Here is a 21,862-nt window from a genome sequence, read left to right on the forward strand (position 1 = left end):
GCAGTGTTTGTGAGTTTATTTTGAACTCCAGCTCTCCAAGCTTCACCAGGATGGGGAAGTTTGGGGAGGCCCTGATCCAGCAGTGGATCGACAAAGGGCTCTACACGAAATTTTTTTTTTTTTTCAGATAAGACCACTTGCCGAGGGCAGACGCCTCCGTCAGCCGTTTTTGTACTAAAGCACCCCAACACCTCAATAGCATTTTCACAGCCACAGAGAGATAAGCAAGACACTCAAAGCTCACCGTGGATGCACATTTAAAATGGTGACCTGTTGACTGGCGCGCGGAAGCGGAGAGTAATAGATTTCCCCCCACCCCCCCAATGTCAGCCACACTTCACAAGAGAATGTCCCTGAGGTGTGTGCAGAACATTGCTCACTTGGGAAGGCCTGGTCATGTTGGCGACTTGAACCCGAGGTGTGCACGTGTCGGCACCCTCGAGTGTCACATTGCACCACGGGAAAGGTTCAAGAGGTCACGGACTGACGCCCAAGTAACAAAAAAAGACCAGCCGTCGTTTTCCTCTCGCCGATCTTTCCCTCGCAGCTCGACAGCCCGAGACGACGAAAGCAACCTGCGAAAAACTCTGACGATGCATGCCGACGCATACATAAGCTCCGACTTCGAGAGGGGAAGAGGCTTGTTTGTGAGCGTGTGTGCAAGCATGCGTGTCTTTGTTTAGCATCGAAGCGCATCTGGCTTGGCACGACATCGCCGCGACTTTGTCGTTTGCGCATGGCGGCTTAGTGACATTGCGTGTTAATTTGTGCGCGTGCACGTGTACGACAGGAGTACGTGCTCGAACACCGAGCCTGTGTTTATTTTCTTTCCCGGGGCTCGTCTAGCACGAGTCTGAGTAATGGTCAAATGTGTCATCACGACAATCCAGTGATATTACTGCGGTGTCACTCCTATACGCAATTCTCGCTTCTAACTTACAGCCCCCATTGTCAACCCAACCACCGCGACCATAATCCAACACGCCAGTCAGTGCGCGCTGGTGAATGGGGCCAAGGCCGACTCAAATACGACTCGCTAGTGACGTTATCCACAGGCAAGAATCAAACACTTGTCGCCGGGTTCATGTGCAGTGCCGTAAGTGCAGCACCGCCCCGACACACTGACCATAAGGGCGCCACGGTGGCGAGATATTAATTCTCTCACCTGGTATACAGGTGGTCGAGGGTTTGATCCTGACCTTGACGCCTGTATATTTGGATTTTGCGTGTTATCCCCATGGTCGCGAGGATTTCTCTCTGGCTCCTTCGGGTTTTACCTCCACATTTTGAAACATGGGTTTAGAGTATTTGGCTGCTTACATGATAAGCCACTTCGTTGAGCTTTCCTATGTGACAAGGTCGCTTCTGAAAAAGAGCTATCTAGCTCAGTAGGCCTTACCTGGTAAAATGCAAAAAAATATTTTAGTTTGAAAAATGAATAACCCAAAGGCATGTTCTTCTTAGCAACAAAGCCCCGTACTTGCCTCACGCAGCCCAGCAGACAAGGCGTAGGTAAGCATCTTCAAAAACGCCTGCACCAAAGTATTTTTTTTTGTTTGTACATGCATTCGTTTAATTTCAGCAAAATAAAAAAAATGCTTAATTGACGCTAAAACGCGCGAAGCATTTACAATTTTACAGCGGAATTGTTTTATCCAGGAAAGGAAACGGTAAGTACAGGTTTTCATGGTTAGGCAGCTCTATCCAATTACCATCAGGGGGGAATTACGTTCGAGTCGTGAGAATGCTTGCAGTAAAAGTTGCTAATGGCAGTCGTCAAGCTGACAAGGCTTGCCAAGCGTGCAGCACAAACTGCCTTCTTGCTTTGGCTGCGACTTTGATTGCAGATTAATAATCCCAGAAAGATAATGTCGCTGATGATCAAACACACTTTAAATAGGCCCAAGATCCGTTCTGAATCAAACAAATGCAGCAGACGAGGATGGAGGCAGGCAGGAATCCGTGATCATTCAGCATATCTAATGGGAAAAAATCTGTAAATTGTCATAAGGCGGCGGCTTGCACAACCAATTAAATATAAGAAGATCGCTTAAACTGCAGATGAAGGCTCATTTGCTCAAACAATTGCCTCTCTTCAAGAAAAATATATGTTTTAAATTATTACATAATTCATACATTTGTTACTCCAGCGATGCCTGCACGAAGGGCTGGAATTAAATTACGAACGTTAATCTTTTTAATATACTGGCAACCCGCACATCCGTATGACGTGACCGTCTGTAGGTCTCCCCCAGCCAGCAAAACTTTTACTTTCATATAAAGCCCCCTCTCCATCTTTCACTTGGCTTCTCTGTACTCCATATCCCGATTTATCTCAGTTTCTCGTTTTGTTTTCGTTCAAATCCATTTCTCAATTACTCTGTCCCCTCTTCCACCTCTCCCTCTACATTCCCCCCCACCCCATTCACTCTACCTTACCCACATCCCTGCCCCCTGCGTGTCTCTCTCCCGTTGTTTCTCTCTCACCTCTCACCGTCTCTCTCTTTATTCCCACCTCTCCATTTCCTGTTTCAATCTCGCCTGCATCTCCATAACCCTCCCCTGCCTCCCACTGCTTGTCACTTGCCCTCTCTCTCCTCTCTGTGTTGCTCTCTCTCTCACTCTCTCTCTTTCCTCTCAATTGAATGCCCTTTCACCGTCTGCCTGCCCATCTCCTCTCTCCCTCTTCCTCCCTCCTCTGTCTTCCTCCATCCCTCCCTCATCTATCGCATAATCAAGATATACAAAACCAGGTGGTGGGTGTGGGTGCAGGTTGGGTGGGTGGAGGGGGGGGGGAAGGCGTGACGTCACCCCCGCGTATGCGTCGAGCAGGCAGGCAGACAGGAACCCATCTCGCAATCCAGCCAGAAAACGATGTTCTAACACTGTATAGCAGGGGTCGGGAACCTTTTTGACTGGGAGAGCCATGAAAGCCAAATATTTCTAAATATATTTCATTGAGAGCCATATAGTATTTTTAACGTATAATAAATTAAATATATCTTACTTTTAATGCGACTTCTGGTGCTGCATGGTTTTGCTGATGGCCTTGTAGTCTGGTTCATACGTGGTGAGGTTGAGCTTCATGCAGGCGTGACCCGTGAAATTTATCTTCAAAACTAATTTCTGTTTACTTTAAAATGACACAGTATTATTAAGTAATATCACAAGTATTTTAAAATCAGTTCCAAACTGATTTTTTATTTGTTTATTTTTTAAATATTTTTTTCAACTCAAAATTGTCTGGGAGCCATATGCCGTCACTGGAAGAGCCATATATGGCTCGCGAGCCATAGGTTCCCGACCGCTGCTGTATAGTATACTGTGATGTGATGCGTATGACGTATTGTCGTTCATTTAAATGGCTGTGGCAGCGTCTGTCACTCTTGCATGGGATGTTACCCACTGTCGCCACCTGTCTGTGTCTTCACATTTTCGCGAAGCACTTTGGGTCTGCCCGTGTTAATTTAAATCTTCCCGTATCAGCATTTCAAATGTTATTTGATCGAACTGGGCGCCATCAAATTTAAATATATACAGTTCACGAAGAGCATCTATAATGTAGTCACTAGCATGAATGATCATCATCATGCCATCTGTGGGTTACATTTATCTGGAGATGCTGTGGCATTTAAATATTCAAAAGAACCGACTTTGATTTTATCCTAACCGTGCTCTTGCCAGTGACGTATAAATATCAATTTAGAAAGCCTGGTCCTGCTGATAAGACCTAGAATCTCGAAACCAGTCTAGAGTTGTTTTCCTGATTGTACAAAAGCTGTTTGGTTGTCCAAATGCAGTGTGGAAAGCAAGGAGGCTGATGCTCAGCTCTGTTATTCTCACGTGTACAGTCGGGCATGGAGGCCGGACTGTTGCATTCAAATGAATCATTCATATGATCACCATCCTGAATTCCTGTATACTTTAGAAAGAAGATTGATTACGTTATTCTACAGCCACTTGCTAATCTACCGAATGAGTACGCTTATCACGGTTGGCTACGTACGATGCAGCGAATGAATTCTAGATTTGAAGCTTTCGTGACTGCAAGGATTCATACTCTTAGTTTTTTCGGTAAAGTCACGTAGGTAAAAAAAAAATGAAATAAAAATTAATAAAAATAAAATAATAAAAATCACGACGTTTCGGAGGCAGCACAAGTCTCCGTCATCAGGTGGGACCGTCACAGCCAGATTTGTTTTATCAAGTGTATCAAGTGATACAGCAAATCTGGCTGTGACGGTTCCACATGATGACGGAGACTTGTGTTGTCTCCGAATCGTCGTGATTTTTATTATTTTATTTTTATTCATTTTAATTTCATTTTTTTACCCACGTGACTTTACCGAAAAAACTAAGAGTATGCAGCGAATGAAGTTCAACACGAATGAAGGGCCCTCCTCGCGCCCAGTCGGGCATGGAAATTCGCCTGACCACAGTTCGCAGCGCTGGTCACTACTGCCAGTTGGTAAAGAGGTGGGGGGTGGGGGGCAATGGGGGGCGGTGAGATTTGCACGGGACTGGTAGTGCCATCGTTCGCCACCGGCATCGGTGATTGCCGGCATCATTCATTTCCGGGCAGGTCCATATCTCGGCGCGCCAACAGCTGGCAACCCACCTTTACCAACCCCCCAAAAATAAAGATTACGCGTGTCTATGCATTACATATACACTAAATTTCGATTTAAAGCTTTCGTGACTGCAGGGAGTCATCTTATTGGTTCTTTCGGTAAAGTCACGTAGAAGGGAAATAATAAAATAATAAAAATAAAACATCATAAAATAATTCTCACGACGTTTCGGCCACAACGCAAGCAGCCGTCTTCAGGTGAAGAACAGGTTATATATATATGTACAGGCGCTATGGCCTGTCCTCGGTACCGTCAGTATCCACTTGTGCCTCAGCGAGCAAGGGGAAAACAAGGGCACTAAATCAGGAGGGGGACAGAAGAAGCCAATTCTCTACCGCGCCATGAAAAATAACCAGCCTTCCTGTGCACGCCAGCAGATTAATTATTCCCGACACCTCCCCCTCCCGAACCCCCCCCCCCCCGCCCCCGTCAGCCCGCTCGCAGCCCACCCACCCACCCTCCCGCAGGCTATTTGCATGCTTTCCTCTTTCATTTAGTAAAAAAAAGGTCGTCGCCAAGGTGATGGGCAGCCCATTAATGAAAGCCCAAAATCAAATTTGTTACGTCTGGTGGCGGCGCGCATCTCACCGGGGGCCCCGTTGACCTTCAGAAGCGAGCAGCTGCAAGAAACGAGGACCAACCCCCCCCCCCCCAACACCACCATCACCACCCCCGATACATTTTTTTTTGTCTTCGCAGAAGGGTTGAGTCATCGGGACGCGACGAGCCGTACCAACAAAATGTTGCAGCAAAAAAATAAATAAAGGCAAAGTGTTGGGCTATCATTCGTGATGGCCAGGTCGCTCCTGAAAAATAAGTCGATACCTCAGTTGGAGGCTTTGCCTGCTAGGATCGTGGATGGTTTAGTTTCATTTGTGTTTGATTTTTGAGTGATTTGTTCACATCGCCTGTACTTCGGCGCTACTGTCGTGTTTTCGTATTTCATTGTTGTCGTAAAGTTCTTTACCCGTCCCTACCGGACGACATTTGTGAGAAAAGTGCTTCACACTGCATTGGATTCCTCTCGTATGAATAAATATTCGTCTTCTTGGTTCTTTCGGTAAAGTCACGTAGAATGGAAATAATAAAAATAAAACATGATAACATAATTCTCACGACGTTTTTATTATGTTATATTTTTATTATTTTATTATTTCCATTCTACGTGACTTTACCGAAAGAACCAAGAAGATGAATCCCTGCAGTCACGAAAGGTTTAAATCGAAAATAAATATTCGACTTGTGATTCTGAAGCAAGGGAGGAGGAGGGGTGATGCTACGGTGATGAGCGCACTGCACTGTGAACTCGACAACCTGAGTTTGATTTCACAGTCGTGTCTAGCAACGGGCGAGCAACATCTAAACCGAACCTGCCCACCGCCTCCAACTTTCACACCTCACACGAGCCTGGTGAGGGGTGGCTGAACAACTCCCACGACGGACACAGCATTCTGTCCAGCATTAGCTTGACCAAAGGGGCTGTGAAAAGAAAGGACGCAAAGGGAGGCACGTTGAGAGTGATGCTTAAAGGAAAGGCAGAGTTTGCTAAGGTCATTGTCCGAAAGAAAAAAGAAGTAAAACTAAGGGCACGGGGCCTGGCAATTCTCCAGCATTGAACCCGAGATGCCGATATTTCTCAAATCACTTCGGACAGACACGGAGCATTCCCCACGAGGACACGCTAATAATATCCTGTTTAGCGAGGCAGGCACAACGCATTGGACATGCCAATATCTCGGTGAATGTTAACAGCCAGACACAGGTACCGGCCGCCCCGTGTGATTGATTGCGTGGAAAAGGCATATCTTTTTTGACGGGGGAAGGGGGGGGAGGCTTGCGTTAGATAATCCCCCAAACGCAATATTACACGAGGCAGACGCAGAGCGCACGCGGGGCCCCCCCAGCAGCCTCCAACAATGGACGCACACGTGCGGCATTCCATGGCCTGTCCCCCCCCCCCCCTTTGTCGCCGGTTGACAGGCAGCGAGCAATCGACGCCGCTCGCGTTTGAGGGCGTTTGCGACCGCCACCGCATATCTTATAACCTCACACTTTATAAGCGCGCGCGCCTGTCGTGTTTCGCTGCGCGGCGCCTCCAAACTGCATATAATAGGTCTATTTATACCTCTGCAGCTTATCCCCTATTACCTAGCGTTCTGAACGGGGGTGGGGGGGGGGAGAATTAAACCGGCACAAGAAGCCGATGCGCTTCTTCTTCTCGTGGCGTGTCAGCGGCCCACGCTTACAGACACGCGCTGTCATTACTGCGGTGAGCCATGCAGGCGGTCGGACTTCACGCCCTGCCCTCTGACCCCCCCCCATCATCACGACACTGCCCCCCCCCCGCCACTCACCCACCCGAGCCATGGCCTGTCGTGCCCACGTGGGCAAGGTGCAATTGCAGCCACCGTTGCATTTCACACGTGATTTGTGAACGAGGAGCACTAATTGGACGCGCGTGAAATTGCTAATAATTGTGAGAAGTGCGAGTTAATGCACACAATCCATCCCACCAGGCTCCGATGAACGCACCAGTTCTGGAGGAAGGCAACGGAGGCTGATGAAACAGCTGAGCCCGCAGATAGTGCAAATAATAGTAATCGTGACATTCACACAAGAAAGCCTCACCGAGTCGCATTGGCGCGATTGGATCATTCCTCATCAAGGAGTGTGTTTTTTTTCTTCTTGTTGCATTGTGGGAGGAAAGTGGAGTACCTGGGAGAAAACGCTCGCCTATGAGGGAATAAATGCACCCAGGGTGCACACGCGGACAGAATCCACAACCCACTGCTACACCGCTAAACGCAAGACTATTCTAACGTTCTCTTAGAACGGTTGCGTTCAGTCGCACATCTGCTGCCACCTTGCCATCCCCCCCCCTGGTCACTTCGCGTCCCAGTAGGTTTTGAGAAGCATTATCTCTCCAGCCGAGTCTTAAACACGGCTCAACACAGATAATCGGAATAATTTTTGCCACCGCTTAAAAAGGTTATTGCCCATATGCATGCAAAGGCTGGGATAATAGGAAGGATAGCCACACAGATAAATGGATTATATCCAGATCAATTCTGGTGCAGGATAAGAAGAGCAGGTCGAGGGATAAGGAGCGTTTTATTGTATTTCCATGTGAGAACTCAAGCGTTCATTCAGCGCCGGCGAGCTTCTGAATAATAGGGGCCCCCCCTTGGACAACCATCACTGCCATCCCTCAGTTTCAGTGGCCCTGTCAACAGCCATCCATTAGGGCCCTACTATTTATAAGAGAGATGAAGTGGGCAGCATTTTGATATTTTCGCTCTCTCTCTCTCAGATGTATTGTGACATCGCCGCGCTTTGCCGGGTGAAATGCGCGGCGGCGTTGCCGTGTGCAACGCGCCGTCGACGGAAACGCGCGTGGAACACCGAGCACGGCGGTCCGTGCAAGCTTGACGAATCGGAAACACGCGGCGCATTCGCCGTGGCGGCGGCGAAAAGCAACCGGCAGACGTCGGCCGCGCATCGCGAGCCAAGGCGGAGCAAAGGAGTTAACGCCGGGGCCTCCGAAAGTTGTCGTGCGCGCGCTCCCGTGCAATGTTTACGTCTTAAATGAGCTGCCCGCCCCCCCCCAGCGTTAAGATTTATTCGATAAATAAATAAATGGATGCCTTTAAAAATGGTTTCCTCACAAAGGCTGTCAATGTTCGCCGTCAGGTCTCATTTTCGACGGCCGTGCACTTTTCATCCATGCGCAAATGGCGCCCGCGTTGTCACGAGGCTGTGCCGTGCCTCGTTATTGCGGCCGCCACTGTGAGTGCTCCCCCCCCCCCGGCCCGCCACTTATGATTACCTGGCTGTCAGTTCCCATTCTCCCAACAACCCGTTAACCTGTTTAATTACCTCGTTAGCATAATGGTGGTTAATCAGCGCTCCGATGAAATTACGGCTCGCCCGTGCCGTCCACTCCCATGGGAGAGAGAGTCCTCCGTTTCCCCGCGGGTGCCTGCGTCGCGCCCCGCAAATCCAGCGCTGGCGCCGCCGCGGTTAGGGTTCGTCCCGTTAGCGCGCACGCTCTCATGCTCTCTCTCCGCCACTCTTAGCCTTCCTGCACCCCCCCCCACCCCCCGCCCACCCCCCGCCCACCCCCCCTGTTAATTTTGGCAGTCGGAGCAGAACCAATTTCCATGCCCAACTCCTCCGTCGAAACAGGAGTTTTTGTGCGCAGGCGACGGTTTGAGTAAAACAAAGCTTTGCTACTTGCTTGGCGCAAGCGGGCACCTTTCCATCAGCGGTGCTGGCTTCCTTTTTATGGCTTCCAGCCATGAAAGTAATAGGTTTTTATTGGTTTGCATTTTGAAATTGGATTGTTTCACTCTGTTGAACCTGCGCGTGCTCTTTAGTGCGCGGACTGTGATACGCAGTCCATGGGCGTTAACCCTCGTGGCACCGCTAGCCGCATTTTCTTTTCTTCCCCCCCCCCCCCACTTTAATTTGCACCTTCAAGGGGTTTTTCCTTCGTCATTGCGCCACGACTTGAACAACCGCAAACACAAAGGGCCCGTTTCTCCTGCGGGACCATCAGATGTGCGTTTCAACGCGTTCAAGCGACCGCAAGGCGACGCAGGTGAGCCAGCTCGCAGCTCTGCCTGGCTTAGCGTTGAACCTCAATTCGGAGCAGACGGGTGCCGAGGCAAAGTGTTAAGAGCAGCGATGAACGTTGGGCAGATGGGGGGGGGGGGAGGTTGACAGTGCGAGGGTGCGCCGGCCACGCGGGATTCTGCCTCGACCGCACCCCCCAAACGCCCCCAACAACCTCCCTTCCCCGCGGGAGGCTCGTGTGTCATAGCCTGGATGGATTGATTAGGTACAGATCTCCAGTGACACAGGCCAGAACCACCCCACCCCTACCTCCCATCCTTCTGCTGCACCCCTCCACCATCATCATCCCTCAAGGGTCCACTTATGGTGCCCATATTGAGTGGCTCCATGCATATCCCTGCCTGCACATCCTCCTCCCTGTCACGACCCTGCCGCTTCTCCCATATTCTCAGTCGCCACCTGCAGCCTCTAAGCTTTGATGTATTTACCACTTGTTCCTGCTCGTAGTATTGTTAAAGGGCATCCAAGCAGTTGTCCAGTGCCCATAAGGTACAAGTCAAAACGGTTACCCACACTACTGAGTGAGAGCAGCACTCATTTTGTTAGTTGCAATTGAAGCTAGTTGTAATTACTGGCGAAACGTCGTACTCAGATTGTAAATGCTGTGGCTTGGCTCTCCAACACACCGGTGTGCTGTACTCGTGACGAATTGGCCACGTTCTGTTTACGTGACAAACCTTACACAATTTGGCTGTGTTGGGTGGTGGCGGTTTTAACGACGCAGTTATATATTTACGCGATCTAACTAAAAAAAAACAGTGTTATGGATGTTCATTTTGTTTTTCCAATCCTGACACGGTGGTGGAAATTGCACAATCTACGAACACTCCGATGAATTGGCTACGCACGGTGCGAAAGAAGTTCAACATACATACATACAAACACTGAGAACACACGTAGGCTAATGGCATCATTCCACAGTGCATGAGAGTGAGTGGGCTTCAGCAGGATACGTCAATTGATGGTCACCCACAGTGATGTAGTGGCAGGTAAGGAATAGAGAATTCATCCAAGAGGACATCGAACCGTGAGCAATAGCAAGCATCAGCTCGTGTTAAGGATCTAGGTGGATTGATCACCCTCTCTCACGACCTTCCGCTGTTCTCTTAAAACCCACTTATTATCTATAGCCCACCCTTCCTACTCCTCGTGTTGTCCTCCCCACTCGTACTAACGCCTCACCCCTGTCCCCAACTCTCCATGGGTCACCCAACATCAAGCCGCTCATCACACTTCCATCTTCGTTTATTCCACGCGCAGCGTCACCACCACCGACCACTTCATACCACACTTATCTCATCCACTCATCTCGTTTCATAATCTTGCCAACCATCTTGTACCATAGTTGGATTTAACACTGTACCCCATATTCTTAGGTTTTTTCGGTAAAGTCACGTAGGTAAAAAATTAAAATAAAAATTAATAAAAGTAAATAAAATACAAATAAAATAAAAATCACGACGTTTCGGAGGCAACACAAGTTTCCGTCTTCAGGTGGAACCGTCACAGCACGCTTGCTGTATCATTTACTTTTTATTTTATTTTACTTTTATTAATTTTAATTTTTTACCTACGTGACTTTACTGAAAAAAACCTAAGAATATGAATCCTTGCAGTCACCAAAGCTTCAAATCTAGAAGCACTGTACCCCGTGAGATAAAATTGATACATCGCGGTATCGTGAGAGATGGCAAAGGCGTGGTGGGTGGGGGGGCTTCATCCAGCATTGGATTGACCATAGCTGACAGTGACAGTGGGGGAGAGTAACGAGCCGTGTGGCCAAGCACAACGCTTTGCCGGTTCCCGTCTCATATGAAAAGGCGTGCAGCCGTTGGGCTGATACGTCACGTTCGGTTTGCATATCCACTCCACCACACATCAGAAGGTGGCACCATCCATCTTCAATTAACGATAATTACGTTGTAGCTCTTGCAATATTCAGTGATATCAATCACGGGGAGCTCTTAGAAATTAATAATGGAATGTGTTTGCCGGGCTTCTCTGTTCATGCAGATGTTTTTGTTATCATCATCAACAAGTCAACATCATTAGAGCACGTGTTGTTTTTTTTTGTTCATAAACACAAGCAATTTGTGTGTTTTTTTATCATCCGTAATCCGGGCGCAATTTCCAGCAAAGCCATTTTGTGGCCGGGTGCTCTATTTGTACAGAGAATTAAATCTTGAAATAAGCGCTTTCAAGACGCGGAAAAGCGACGACAAAAACAGCGCGGATTATAATGGACGGCGATTAGCAACTGATGGCATTCATTACGGGGAGAACAATAGGCGGATGCAATCGTGACAGCCGCGAATAATGCCACGGATGAGCAGTTTAAATGCCACAAAGTAAAGCTTGTCAACAATTACCGAGTCATGCGTTTAAAAAGGGACAACAACATCCCAAACCCCCCCCCCCCCTTTTATACGAACTAACAACGTGATTTTTTTTTATTGTCGATCGCTCGTAATATTACAAATGAGGGGCTCCCCGGAAAACAACAACGACGACAACTTGATAACCCACAAAATATCATCGTCCAGCAAGTAAGCTTTTGCTTAAACTTGGTGGCGGACTTGAGTGCCATTAAAATTCAAGGGAATCATCAGCTTTCACCATGCGACCATCTATGGGAAGACAATACAACAACAACAACAACATAAAGGTTGATCGAGGCGGCCAAGTGACGAGTGAGCAAGCGAGAGCGAGCGAGCCACGACCGAGGGGCTCGGTTGCCCCCGTCGTAAGATGGACACGTGGTAGAAGAGTGCCGACGTGGATAGCAATCAGCCCGAGGGCCGAGCGCGCTCTGCCAGGGCGGATCGGGCACGCCGAGGGCAAGCCGAGGCACGTCGAGACACCTCGCTGCTCATCGTCATTCTGTGGCTGTCACGGCACTGCAGCGTGACCGGAAAAGCTGCTCCCATGATTAATCATGGGTCCCGCAAGTCTGCGCTGGAGGGCTGTAAATCAATTGGCTATTGGTTGATGTAGGAATTGTAAATATCCAGAGGTCACCGGTTCGGTTCGATCCGATCTCCTGGCACGACAGTTGAACGGATGGTGCAAGTTTATTTCATACATTCCCTACCCTCCCCCGGCATCTGTCCACCCAGCAGAATGAAAGTCTACACCACAGTCAGTCTATCAGCGGGTCACACGCGGTGGGGGGTAATGTATGAGTACCTACCACACCTTCCAAATTGTCAGGCCAGTGTGCAAGAGTAAGACAATTGCCTCGAGAGGGGCCCCATCGAATACAGCCTCTTTCAAAAGCAGTGGCACGAGCAAGACATTGCAGGGCTGCACCTTCACCTTTAATGAATCGTCATACGTTGTGTTTTCATATATTCTCCCAAGCCCCTTTCGTAAGAGAGATGCAGGTATGCATCGTGGACGGGCGATTGTCTGGTTAAGTGCGTTCATCAATGCGCGATTAGTGGAAGTGATATAATGTATGAGCAGTGGACAACGAACATCGCGACACGAGCTGAAAGGTGCACCGAAGAAACGCGTGCGAGAGGAGCACCCGCACGGGCCAGGGAACAAACACAAATCAGTGCGATGACGTGTACACGTTGTGCAAAGGAGATCACGTGGGTTTGGCCAGCACTCCCCATGGCTGGAGGGGACGATGGGCAATAGATGGAGACTGACTGGGGGATAGGATGGCAGTCGAAACGGCGAGAACACGGCCGAGACGACACCCACTGCAGAGACAGAGCAATTAGAAGGGCATACAGTGTGTGCAGGAGGGCGATGAATCGTGGCTCCACAGGGCCGTCAGAAATAGTGAGAGCGTGGGAATGCCTTCACACAGCAGTGGATAGGCAGTGGCTGATGAGTTTTTTTCATATATATATAACATTGTATTTCATATGAACATTCAAGGGATTCAAGCCAGAGGAAGGTTAATGTCACATGACGGTATTACAAACTTCGGATGGGGAGTCGGTTGCGTGGATTTTTCTCCGGACCTCCACGTTTAGGAAACAATGTACGCTTGGAGCATGTGGCTGCTATACATTACCAAATGATAAGCCAGTCGCTTCTGAAAAAGAGCTACATAGCTCAGTGGGGGCCTTACCTGGTAAGATAAAGCGTAGTTTTAGTAGTTTTTGACTTGAGCATATCGCCACAAGACAGAGAGGGAAGTGGAAATGAATGACGAAATGTGCAGAGGACACCAACGGGCTATCTGCCCATGGAACGTGATGATGATGACGATGATGAAACTTGTTCGCATGACTAAATACAATATACACATTGCATTAGCCGTGAGAATTGTTCACCACAGGTAACTAATGCACTGAAAGCAGTTCAGACGCAGCTTCTTGTGACATTGAGTGCAGTGTTACGCGCAATGCAAAATGCAAATCAAGCGTTGACTTTCCCGTAAGTGTTCCGTGTGATGTCTGCAACAACAACAAAAACACGAAACTGGAACGTTTTGATTACAATTCGGATGTACCGTACCGAGTACCGCCCGAAAGGGCAGCACAATCTCAGTAAACTTTGTACAAAATAGAGGAGGGGGGGGGGGGTGGGGGCACTGCAGGCAAATCAGAGGGATGTGTTTGCCACATAGGTGGCTCAGTGGCAGAGAAAGGCAGAGATGGTGGCGTAATGCGCAGCAATTTAAGATCTTTCACAGCCGTGAGACAGCCAGTCAGAAGCAGGGCAAGAAAGGAAAGGTTTGCTGTGTCCGGACTTGAACATGAGATGGGGGAGTTCACGACTGGGAACAGCCGGGGGGGGGCGGGGGGGGGGGCGGGGGGGGCGGGGGGGGGGGGCGGGGGGGGGGCGGGGGGGGGGGCGGGGGGGGGCGGGGGGGGGGGAGGTGGCGACCGCTGGCGTCTCACCGCTGGCGTCTTCGCTGCCGAGCCCCATTTGTGATGAAGATGAAAGTTTCAATTAGCGCGCGGCGAGAGAGCCTGCAGGGAGGGTTTTTGTAGCTACACCAAACAACCCTGCCCGCTGTGGACTTTGAAGACACTGCGATATCGCCGCACAGGAGCTTGTCGACACGTGGCAGGCCCATCGAAAGAAAGCGTGAGGCCCCCTCCTGCACGTCATGTTGGCAGGACCCCCCCCCTCCCCATCACATACTTACAACAATTTTTTTTGTCATTTTTGGAGGGGTTCTCATCTTTGAGGCCCCCCTCTTCTCACCCGAATCCCCCGCCCCCCCCGTGCACTTGTCCACCCTGCGTGTCAGCGTGTTCCGGTGTCATCAACATTTTAACACAAACCTTAACAAAGCGGCAAAAAAATGTCCAACTGAATGAAGAGAATTTATTTATACTGGAGGAATCCGATGAGCTTTGAATATTTATTTTAACAGATGTCCAGTCGGAGCGGGTGAGAACGTTTCAACAACAAACAATACAAAAACGTGATAGGAGTACAAGAATGGTAAACAAATCACCCAAACACATGCAAATACAACACCAAACCACCCCCATCCTACCAGGCAATGCCACTGGGGTATAGGTTTATTTTTCAAACGCGATCTGGCCACAAAAAATGATAACTCAACAAAGTGGCCCATCATTCGGCCATTTATATGGGTAAATCAGCTCTCCAACAAAAAAATGTATATTTATAAATAAAATTAAAAGCCACTGCATCCGGGAAAACATCCACCAAGAAGATGGAGCGAACAAAGAAATGGGCACGTTGGGCAGGTGTTGGGTTGATGAGTGTATCTCTGGGTCGTGCGAGATAGCAAGGGAGGTTGGCGGAGGCTTTGATTCAGCAGTAGACTGACCGTGGCTGATAATGGTGATGGTGGTGATGATGATATCATGGGACCTTTTCGTCTGCTCACCCGGAGCTACAAATGCTCTGATAGGTGCATTGCCATTGTACCTTTCGCCTTTCGGCATTCTCTGGTCAGACACGGTTGAACCTAGGCCCTAAAGAAGGCTTCTGTCTCTGGTGTAGGCCAATCGGTTTCAAAGACAATGCCTATATTAGCAGAGCATGTTTGTTTGCATGTTCACCACAAGTCCGTGTGGTTAATACAGACTTGATTCCTTGCCAAGGGTATCTACTTGCAGTTTGAACATCTTAACACCTCCTGTTTTATTGCCAGAAAAGGGTAAAAACCTATTCTTATTTTTCAATGATGATGATGATGGTGATCTCCACGGAGCCACTTGGCTAATCACACTGACCCACTCTGGCTTAAATGCCGAGAAACTTCAAGGGACACCCAGAACGAGAATGCACTTCTGCTGTGATCGCGCCTGCACAAACGATTTTAAGGCCAGCTTCAATTTATGCCAAACATAGCATAAAAACATCGAGATTCCTGTAAATGTTTTAAATGGCCACCTGCACTGTGGGCATGAATTCTGTTTAATAAACAGGCCGTTTGCTGTTTTAAACCTATTGCCGTTAAAAATTGTTGTTTGAAACAGAAATCGGTGATATCAATCTTGATTTGAAGCTTTCGTGACTACAGGAATCCATACTCTTTGGTTTTCTCGGTAAAGTCACGTAGTGTAATTTTGTGTAAATAGAGAACAACAACAACAACAACAAAAGTCAAACAAAACCCCTGCGGGTTATGTATGTGGTTGACATTCGTTAATTCATTCCTTCAGGTGAACATCTTTAGCATGCCTGTTCGGAGCTTAATGTTCTGCGTAACTTAGCGCCGTTCTTATTTACAGCACATCCGCCAGTGTCTGCGACTGTGGCATTATTTAGGGCAATGAAGGAAGAAATTAAACACCCCACCCTCCCCTGCCACCCCCCCCCCCCCCCGTGCCATAATTACCTCTTTTCCTCCTCCCTTGCAGCATCTACAATCCCAACCGTGAACGCGTGTTGTGTAATCGCTGCGAAGCGCCAGTTACGCATGTTTCGTGTGCTCTACACGCAATACATAAAAGCCACCGTCTGAGTAATGAGCATCATCTAAAGCCCATCGTTCGCACCCCATTCCCTCCCGCCCCTCTAGCACTAACCCCCTGCTGCTGCTGCTGCTGCAATGGACGGATTGCCTCTGTGTACCCCACCACATCCCAAAGTGTTCCGCAGAAAAATCTCCCCTGGGTTTAGTCAGGTGAGAACTGACTGCGACCAACGCCACTGCCGGCTTGCCCAGGCACGGGCATTCAATCACCGCGTGTGAACCTGCGTGCCCTCGTCCCCACGTGGCCTGGCCATGCTGCTCACGTCCAAAACAACTCACTTTAAAAAGTCCTTGCCGATTCGGCAAAGCGGAAAGGTGTTTTTTATTTTGCCACTTTCGTTACACTTTTTGTTTCTTAATTTCCACAGCGTTACCCTGATTGACCTGTTGCAGGGCATGAGGTGAAGTAGACAATGGCAGACACTGGCCCTTGGAAGTGTACATAACAGAACTACCTCTGAGATTCATTCAAGTGACGGAAGTTGCGGGACCATTTTTATTTTATTTTCATGCAGTCATTGAAACTCGCATTCGAACCAAGGATCTCAGCTGTGCGCTACGACCCCCCCCCCCCCGCCTTGTTACCGAGCACTTTAAAAAAAGCCGTGAACATTTGAAGCGAAAAAACATCATAACAGAAGCCTGCTGTTGATATGCAGAGACTGCGGGCTCAGCTGGAGGAATGATACAGCAAGGCAGGTGGGGGAAGATGAGATGAAAGCGTTTGGTGGGGGAGGGTGGGCTTGGTGTTTGCTATTCCACGGTTTTACAAGTAGCGTTGCCCTGGATTGTCCCGCTAAGGAGAACTCCAGCAGCCAGCGGCGAGCTCGTACTTGAGCGGCGAGCGCAACGCGGACGCGCTAACTTACGCGGGGATGCGTGTTGCAAGCGCAAGCGATCGCACCCCCAGTTTGACGCCGCCAACCTTCGCTCGGATGTTCAATCCACGCGCGCGTGCTGGCGCGTGCAACGCGTTTTGTTCGTGGGATTGCAAAGGGCGTTGCTTAAACGCAACTCGGGGAAAAAAATCACGGGAGAAAAAAAAATACTGGCAAAATAACCGGGCACTGTGGACGTGTTGAGGCAGGTCCACAACACCCGGACAGAAATGCAAAATTCAAAACGTGCCACAATCTAGAGGTCATGGTGGCAAATAATGCTGATGCCATTAAAGGATGATGAGCTTCCTGCAGTCCAGGAGGCCACGAGTGTCCGCGAGGCAAGTAATAATTCATCAAATCCTAGCCCCCCCCCCTTTCCCTCGCCTGGAGCGGGTCAATCAATTCTCTAAATTCTGGGTCATGATTTGATTCGAAAATCAATATTTTTGTCCCGTTTGCGTTTCCTGTCTTGCACGTTCTAAAATGTTCACCCATTAGCCTCGACACAACATTTTCGTACAATCTAAATAAAGTGGATATAATCAATTGTGGTACACGATGTTTGTACCATGTCCTCGATATGATAGTAAACCACGTGCATTAATGCCGTTGCATTTTTTCAAAGTTATGGCTCAAGATTCCAATAGAGTGAAGGGTGGTTTGGCAAGTTGAGGAATGGCGCGATGGAATCACGTACATGCTCTTGGGACACAAAACTTAAGAATAAGAACACCTTGAGCATCAAGATCGATTGTGATGTACTGCCCCTGCACTATAAGTACGCATGTTCAACTTATTTTGAACCGTACGTAATCAACCGCGCTAATCGGAGATGCGTGACAAGGACGACAAACCAAACACAAAAAGCAGTTCCAGATAAATGAGTTTTCAATCCAGATTTAAAAGTACCATGGCTCCAGTGGCTTCCTAACACTACAGGCATCTTCAGGAATTGAAGTGTGGGGTTGCCCGCAGTGGTGAGGCAGAGAAATCCTCCACAAGAGGTCCATCCCTAACGGCCGAGCTCGGATTACGAGTCGCCACGACACCGGCCTCACTCCCCCCCAATACGTCGTCGTAACTCACAGTTGGCGACCGTCAGGATGTTGCAGTGGTAGGAGAGCACCACCAGCGTGGCGAGCGAAGCCCGCAGGCCGCCGGCGCGGGTTCGCGCCATCGCGCGGGTGTCGAGCGAATGTGTGGACGAGCGGGGCCCCCGGCTTCGTCGTCCCGCTCGCTGGTCTCCCGACCCGAGTTGTGGGGCCCTCACGTAGATCCTGAAAAGGGTGCGGAGGGGAGAGGGGAGAAGAGAATAATAAATAAATAAGACGTGGGTACAAAGCACTGAGCAGGCGTTAGCGGTATGCACGTCACGTGCGTTTTTTTTTAAGGCAACAACGACAAAAAAATTGACAGATACCGTGCACATTGCATGGGTTCTGTAACACTTCCATCTGGCGACATGTTACAAGAAAGATGTTGTAATAAATGAAAATATTATTACAAACAACTCAATGCTCATTTCCACAATAAGGGTCTGGATTTTTAAAGGGAGGTCGGGGGGGGGGGCGGTAGCGAGTGGCAAAACTGTTTCAATCAGAGTCGAATTTCTCGTGGAATAAATGTTGGGGTCTTCCAAGGCCCAACCCACTCAGAACTTGTCATCGCGAGGGAAAGTGGTGGGGCGGAGACATTTTCTGGAGCTCAGCCCCAGACAACTGCAGTGGGAAATTAAGCCATTGTATGAATACAGAATAACACTCCTAGATGCTAAGGCCTGTATTTGTCTCCATCAGCCGAGGGTGCCGTGGCCATGTAAACATGATTTAACTTCATTAACTGCCGTTATTTTAGCACCATTTGTCAAAGTCTGCACACACGCATTTAGGAAAATAACCTCAATTTAAATGCTAATTTTGATACATACATTTCGAGGCTGACAGATGTGCTAGAAAATGCAAAAAAGATTTGCGGCGGAACTAAAGAGGAGTTGCTTCAAATTGACAACGCGATTGTCCTGGAGGTGCGGCGGACAATTATGTGCTATGAAGGTCAGAGTGCCGCTTCGCATCCGAGGGTCAAAGGTGAGGCAGCTACTTTCCATGGGCCCTTGGGTCATTATCAGTCTCTTTAGCTCTCCAAATCGATTTTGGCTGAAGCGGAGCACAATGCGCGCTCGTGCAACCGTTGGCTTCTCGTAAATAACGGTGGCGCATCCCCACCACGTGGGTTTTCGCGGTTGCGCCATGTGGGCTGCCGGACGTGGCGGTCGGGATGTGCCACGGCGTTGTGGGGCACGGCGTGCGACGTTTCGTCCCCATGTACGGGGAGATTATTTCAGGAACTGATAAACACATCGATATTGTTACCACGTGCCAAACCACGTGCGGTACAACAGGTAAACACACCAGGCAGCTACACTTACACACCTCACTCTCTCTCCACATGTTTTGCTGCCAGCACACGGAGCGGACAACACGTGGTTCCAACTTCAAAACACATCGGAGAGCTGCAAGCATCCCATTTTCTGCATTTTCGCTCCCACTAATATGAATCTTCACGTGTTATTATTTTGAGGACTTATTATCCACCCGGACATTGATTCATGTCGCTGCCTTGGCCCCTCCACTGTGCTGCTGCACTTGTATTTTAGAACAGCCGCGCATTGTGCTGGGCTCTCCGGGGAAAAGCGTGCGTGTGACGAAGTGCCCACCCCCCCCCCCCTCCGTGACGCGCAGTAGCTGCCGAAAGCTCCCTCTCACCCGACGATGGCCCTCACTAGTGGCAGCATGGCGCCTGCATGTACAACCTATAAACGCGCAATTGCCGCAATTACACGAGACGACCACTGCATTTAGGGCAAAGCAGATCGCATCGCAGCCTAAACGGCAAAAAATAAAAGGAAATCGCAGCTCGGCCGTCCTGCGGCTTTCGGCGGGATCCCTGTAAGTGAAGGTACTCATTAGCGCCAAGACGTCCAATCTACGCTGCGGTCTGAACCGCACTGCCGTGAGTGTGACGCACGTCCTCGTGAACCGGCTCATTAGCTCGGGCGTCCGGAGCCCTTTTAAAAATCCTTTATATTAAGTTCACTTGCTTGCTTGCTTGCGTGCGTGCAAATCTTTTGGTCGTTTTTTAACCCACTTCCCGTGATCCAATCGAGCTGACAATTTCGACACAGACTCGTTGTGCGTGACAATTAATTTTCGTGAAAAAAAGATTTCCAAAATGTTACACTGTTTAGGGAATTTTTTAAAAATATGTAATTACCAATTGCTTAATGCTGGCAGACAATCATCTGACCCATAGGTGGCAGCCATCTCAAGCCAGAGGACGAGTGGACTCCAGCCGCCACGCATATAAAGGATTTATAGTGAAAAACTTTGTTTTTACGGGTTAATTTTCACATCCTCCGCTCAGAACCACTGTCTTCTCCTCGACTTTCCTTGCGCCATCTGCTGCTGCCGCTGAAACTACCTCGACTGTGGCACATTTGCACAACAGGGCCTTCAAGATAGTTCGTTAAATTAAACTCTTTGATTTTGTTCCATTAGAAGCTGCAGAACCAGCCAGCACACTTTCCTTAAAGCGAATGGGCATAAATGGAGCGCAGTGCCTCTGCTGATTAAAACAGTTGCGCTTTTCCACATTGCCGGTGTTTCTAACGGTTCTTCATTCCTTTGCCACAGATTAATCATCGTCATCAGTCAAGACCTATCCACTGCTGTATGAACGCCTTCCCAAGTTGCCCTGCACACGAGCTGATCTCCCATCATGCCATCATGTCGTTCCAGCAGGGGGTCACCCTGTGGTGCTCAGAGCAATCTGTAGGGCTTCCATTTGCGATTTGCCGATTTCACATTCCCCATTGCCTACGATGACATCTGCAACCGGTGTCGTGTTACGATTTCTTTTCCTTAATCGTTTTGCTCAGGCGGGGGTTCTAGCCATCAAGGTGCCATGATCCTGGCTTACCAGGAGAATGCGGTATAGATAATGTAAATTCCACCTGTTCCTTCTGTATGGGATCGAGTGTTGTCCCCTCTCACGCGTGTATTTCCTCCCGCATGTAAAACAGTCAATGATTGGCCAATAAACACCTTAGCATGTATAGAGGATCGCAGAGCTTGGTGGAGAATTTGGAGGCAGCTCACCATATGGCTGCTGCTTATCTATGGTTGCACCTCTCTCTTCAAGAGAGTTAATATTGTACACATTACAAGTTGAAATGATGATTTTTTGAGTGAAATTTTTGGGCATTACCAACCCCTTTCATCCACATTTTGAGTAGTTTACAAAACGTGTTCTGTTTAATTTCACTTTGCATCCCACTCTTTACTGTCCCACTATAATACAACGGATTAATTGATTAGTTTATGTATAAAAGAGGGTTTTACATTATGCATTTTTACGTGTTAAAAGTTGCTTAACTCAGGCCCAAAGACCTTAAATGCAGAGTCAGCCTACAACAGCGAGGCCCCGATGACAGCAGAGCGGATGAGAACCTGTTTTTTGTTATTGTGCAAGGTAACAAACTTGAGAAAACGGACGATGGGAGGAAGTTCCAAAGTTGCTCGGCGCGAGATGGAAAGGATAACATGAAACGTTGCCAAACGTGAGTTGAACACAGTGTGCACGAGAGTAGAGCTCTCCGTTTGGTAGCACGAGCCAATCACATTGGCAGAAGCATTGTGGCACAACGTTAACAGGAACAATGGCTGTGGTAATAGCAATAAAAGAGTGACGAGCAAACGACGGGACGACGGTGAGAGGGTGAATGCGTTGAATGT

The 21,862-nt window shown here is 48.8% G+C and overlaps 1 protein-coding gene across 6 annotated transcripts in view; it reads right to left on the reverse strand.

The window, feature by feature from the left end:
* The window catches only part of LOC144726724 (receptor-type tyrosine-protein phosphatase delta-like), a 341,659-nt gene that overhangs the window by 225,769 nt on the left and 94,028 nt on the right, over positions 1 to 21,862 (reverse strand). For all 6 annotated transcript variants that reach the window (XM_078605566.1, XM_078605565.1, XM_078605563.1 and 3 more), the window contains exon 2: positions 18,159 to 18,349. In XM_078605566.1, the coding sequence (XP_078461692.1) occupies positions 18,159 to 18,249 (91 nt within the window). In that variant the 5' untranslated portion in view covers positions 18,250 to 18,349. The remainder of the gene's footprint in view (positions 1 to 18,158; positions 18,350 to 21,862) is intronic.

This window comes from Lampetra planeri, chromosome 24 (genome assembly GCF_965212315.1).
Source record: "Lampetra planeri chromosome 24, kcLamPlan1.2.h2, whole genome shotgun sequence".
Classification (NCBI taxonomy): Eukaryota; Metazoa; Chordata; class Hyperoartia; order Petromyzontiformes; family Petromyzontidae; genus Lampetra; species Lampetra planeri.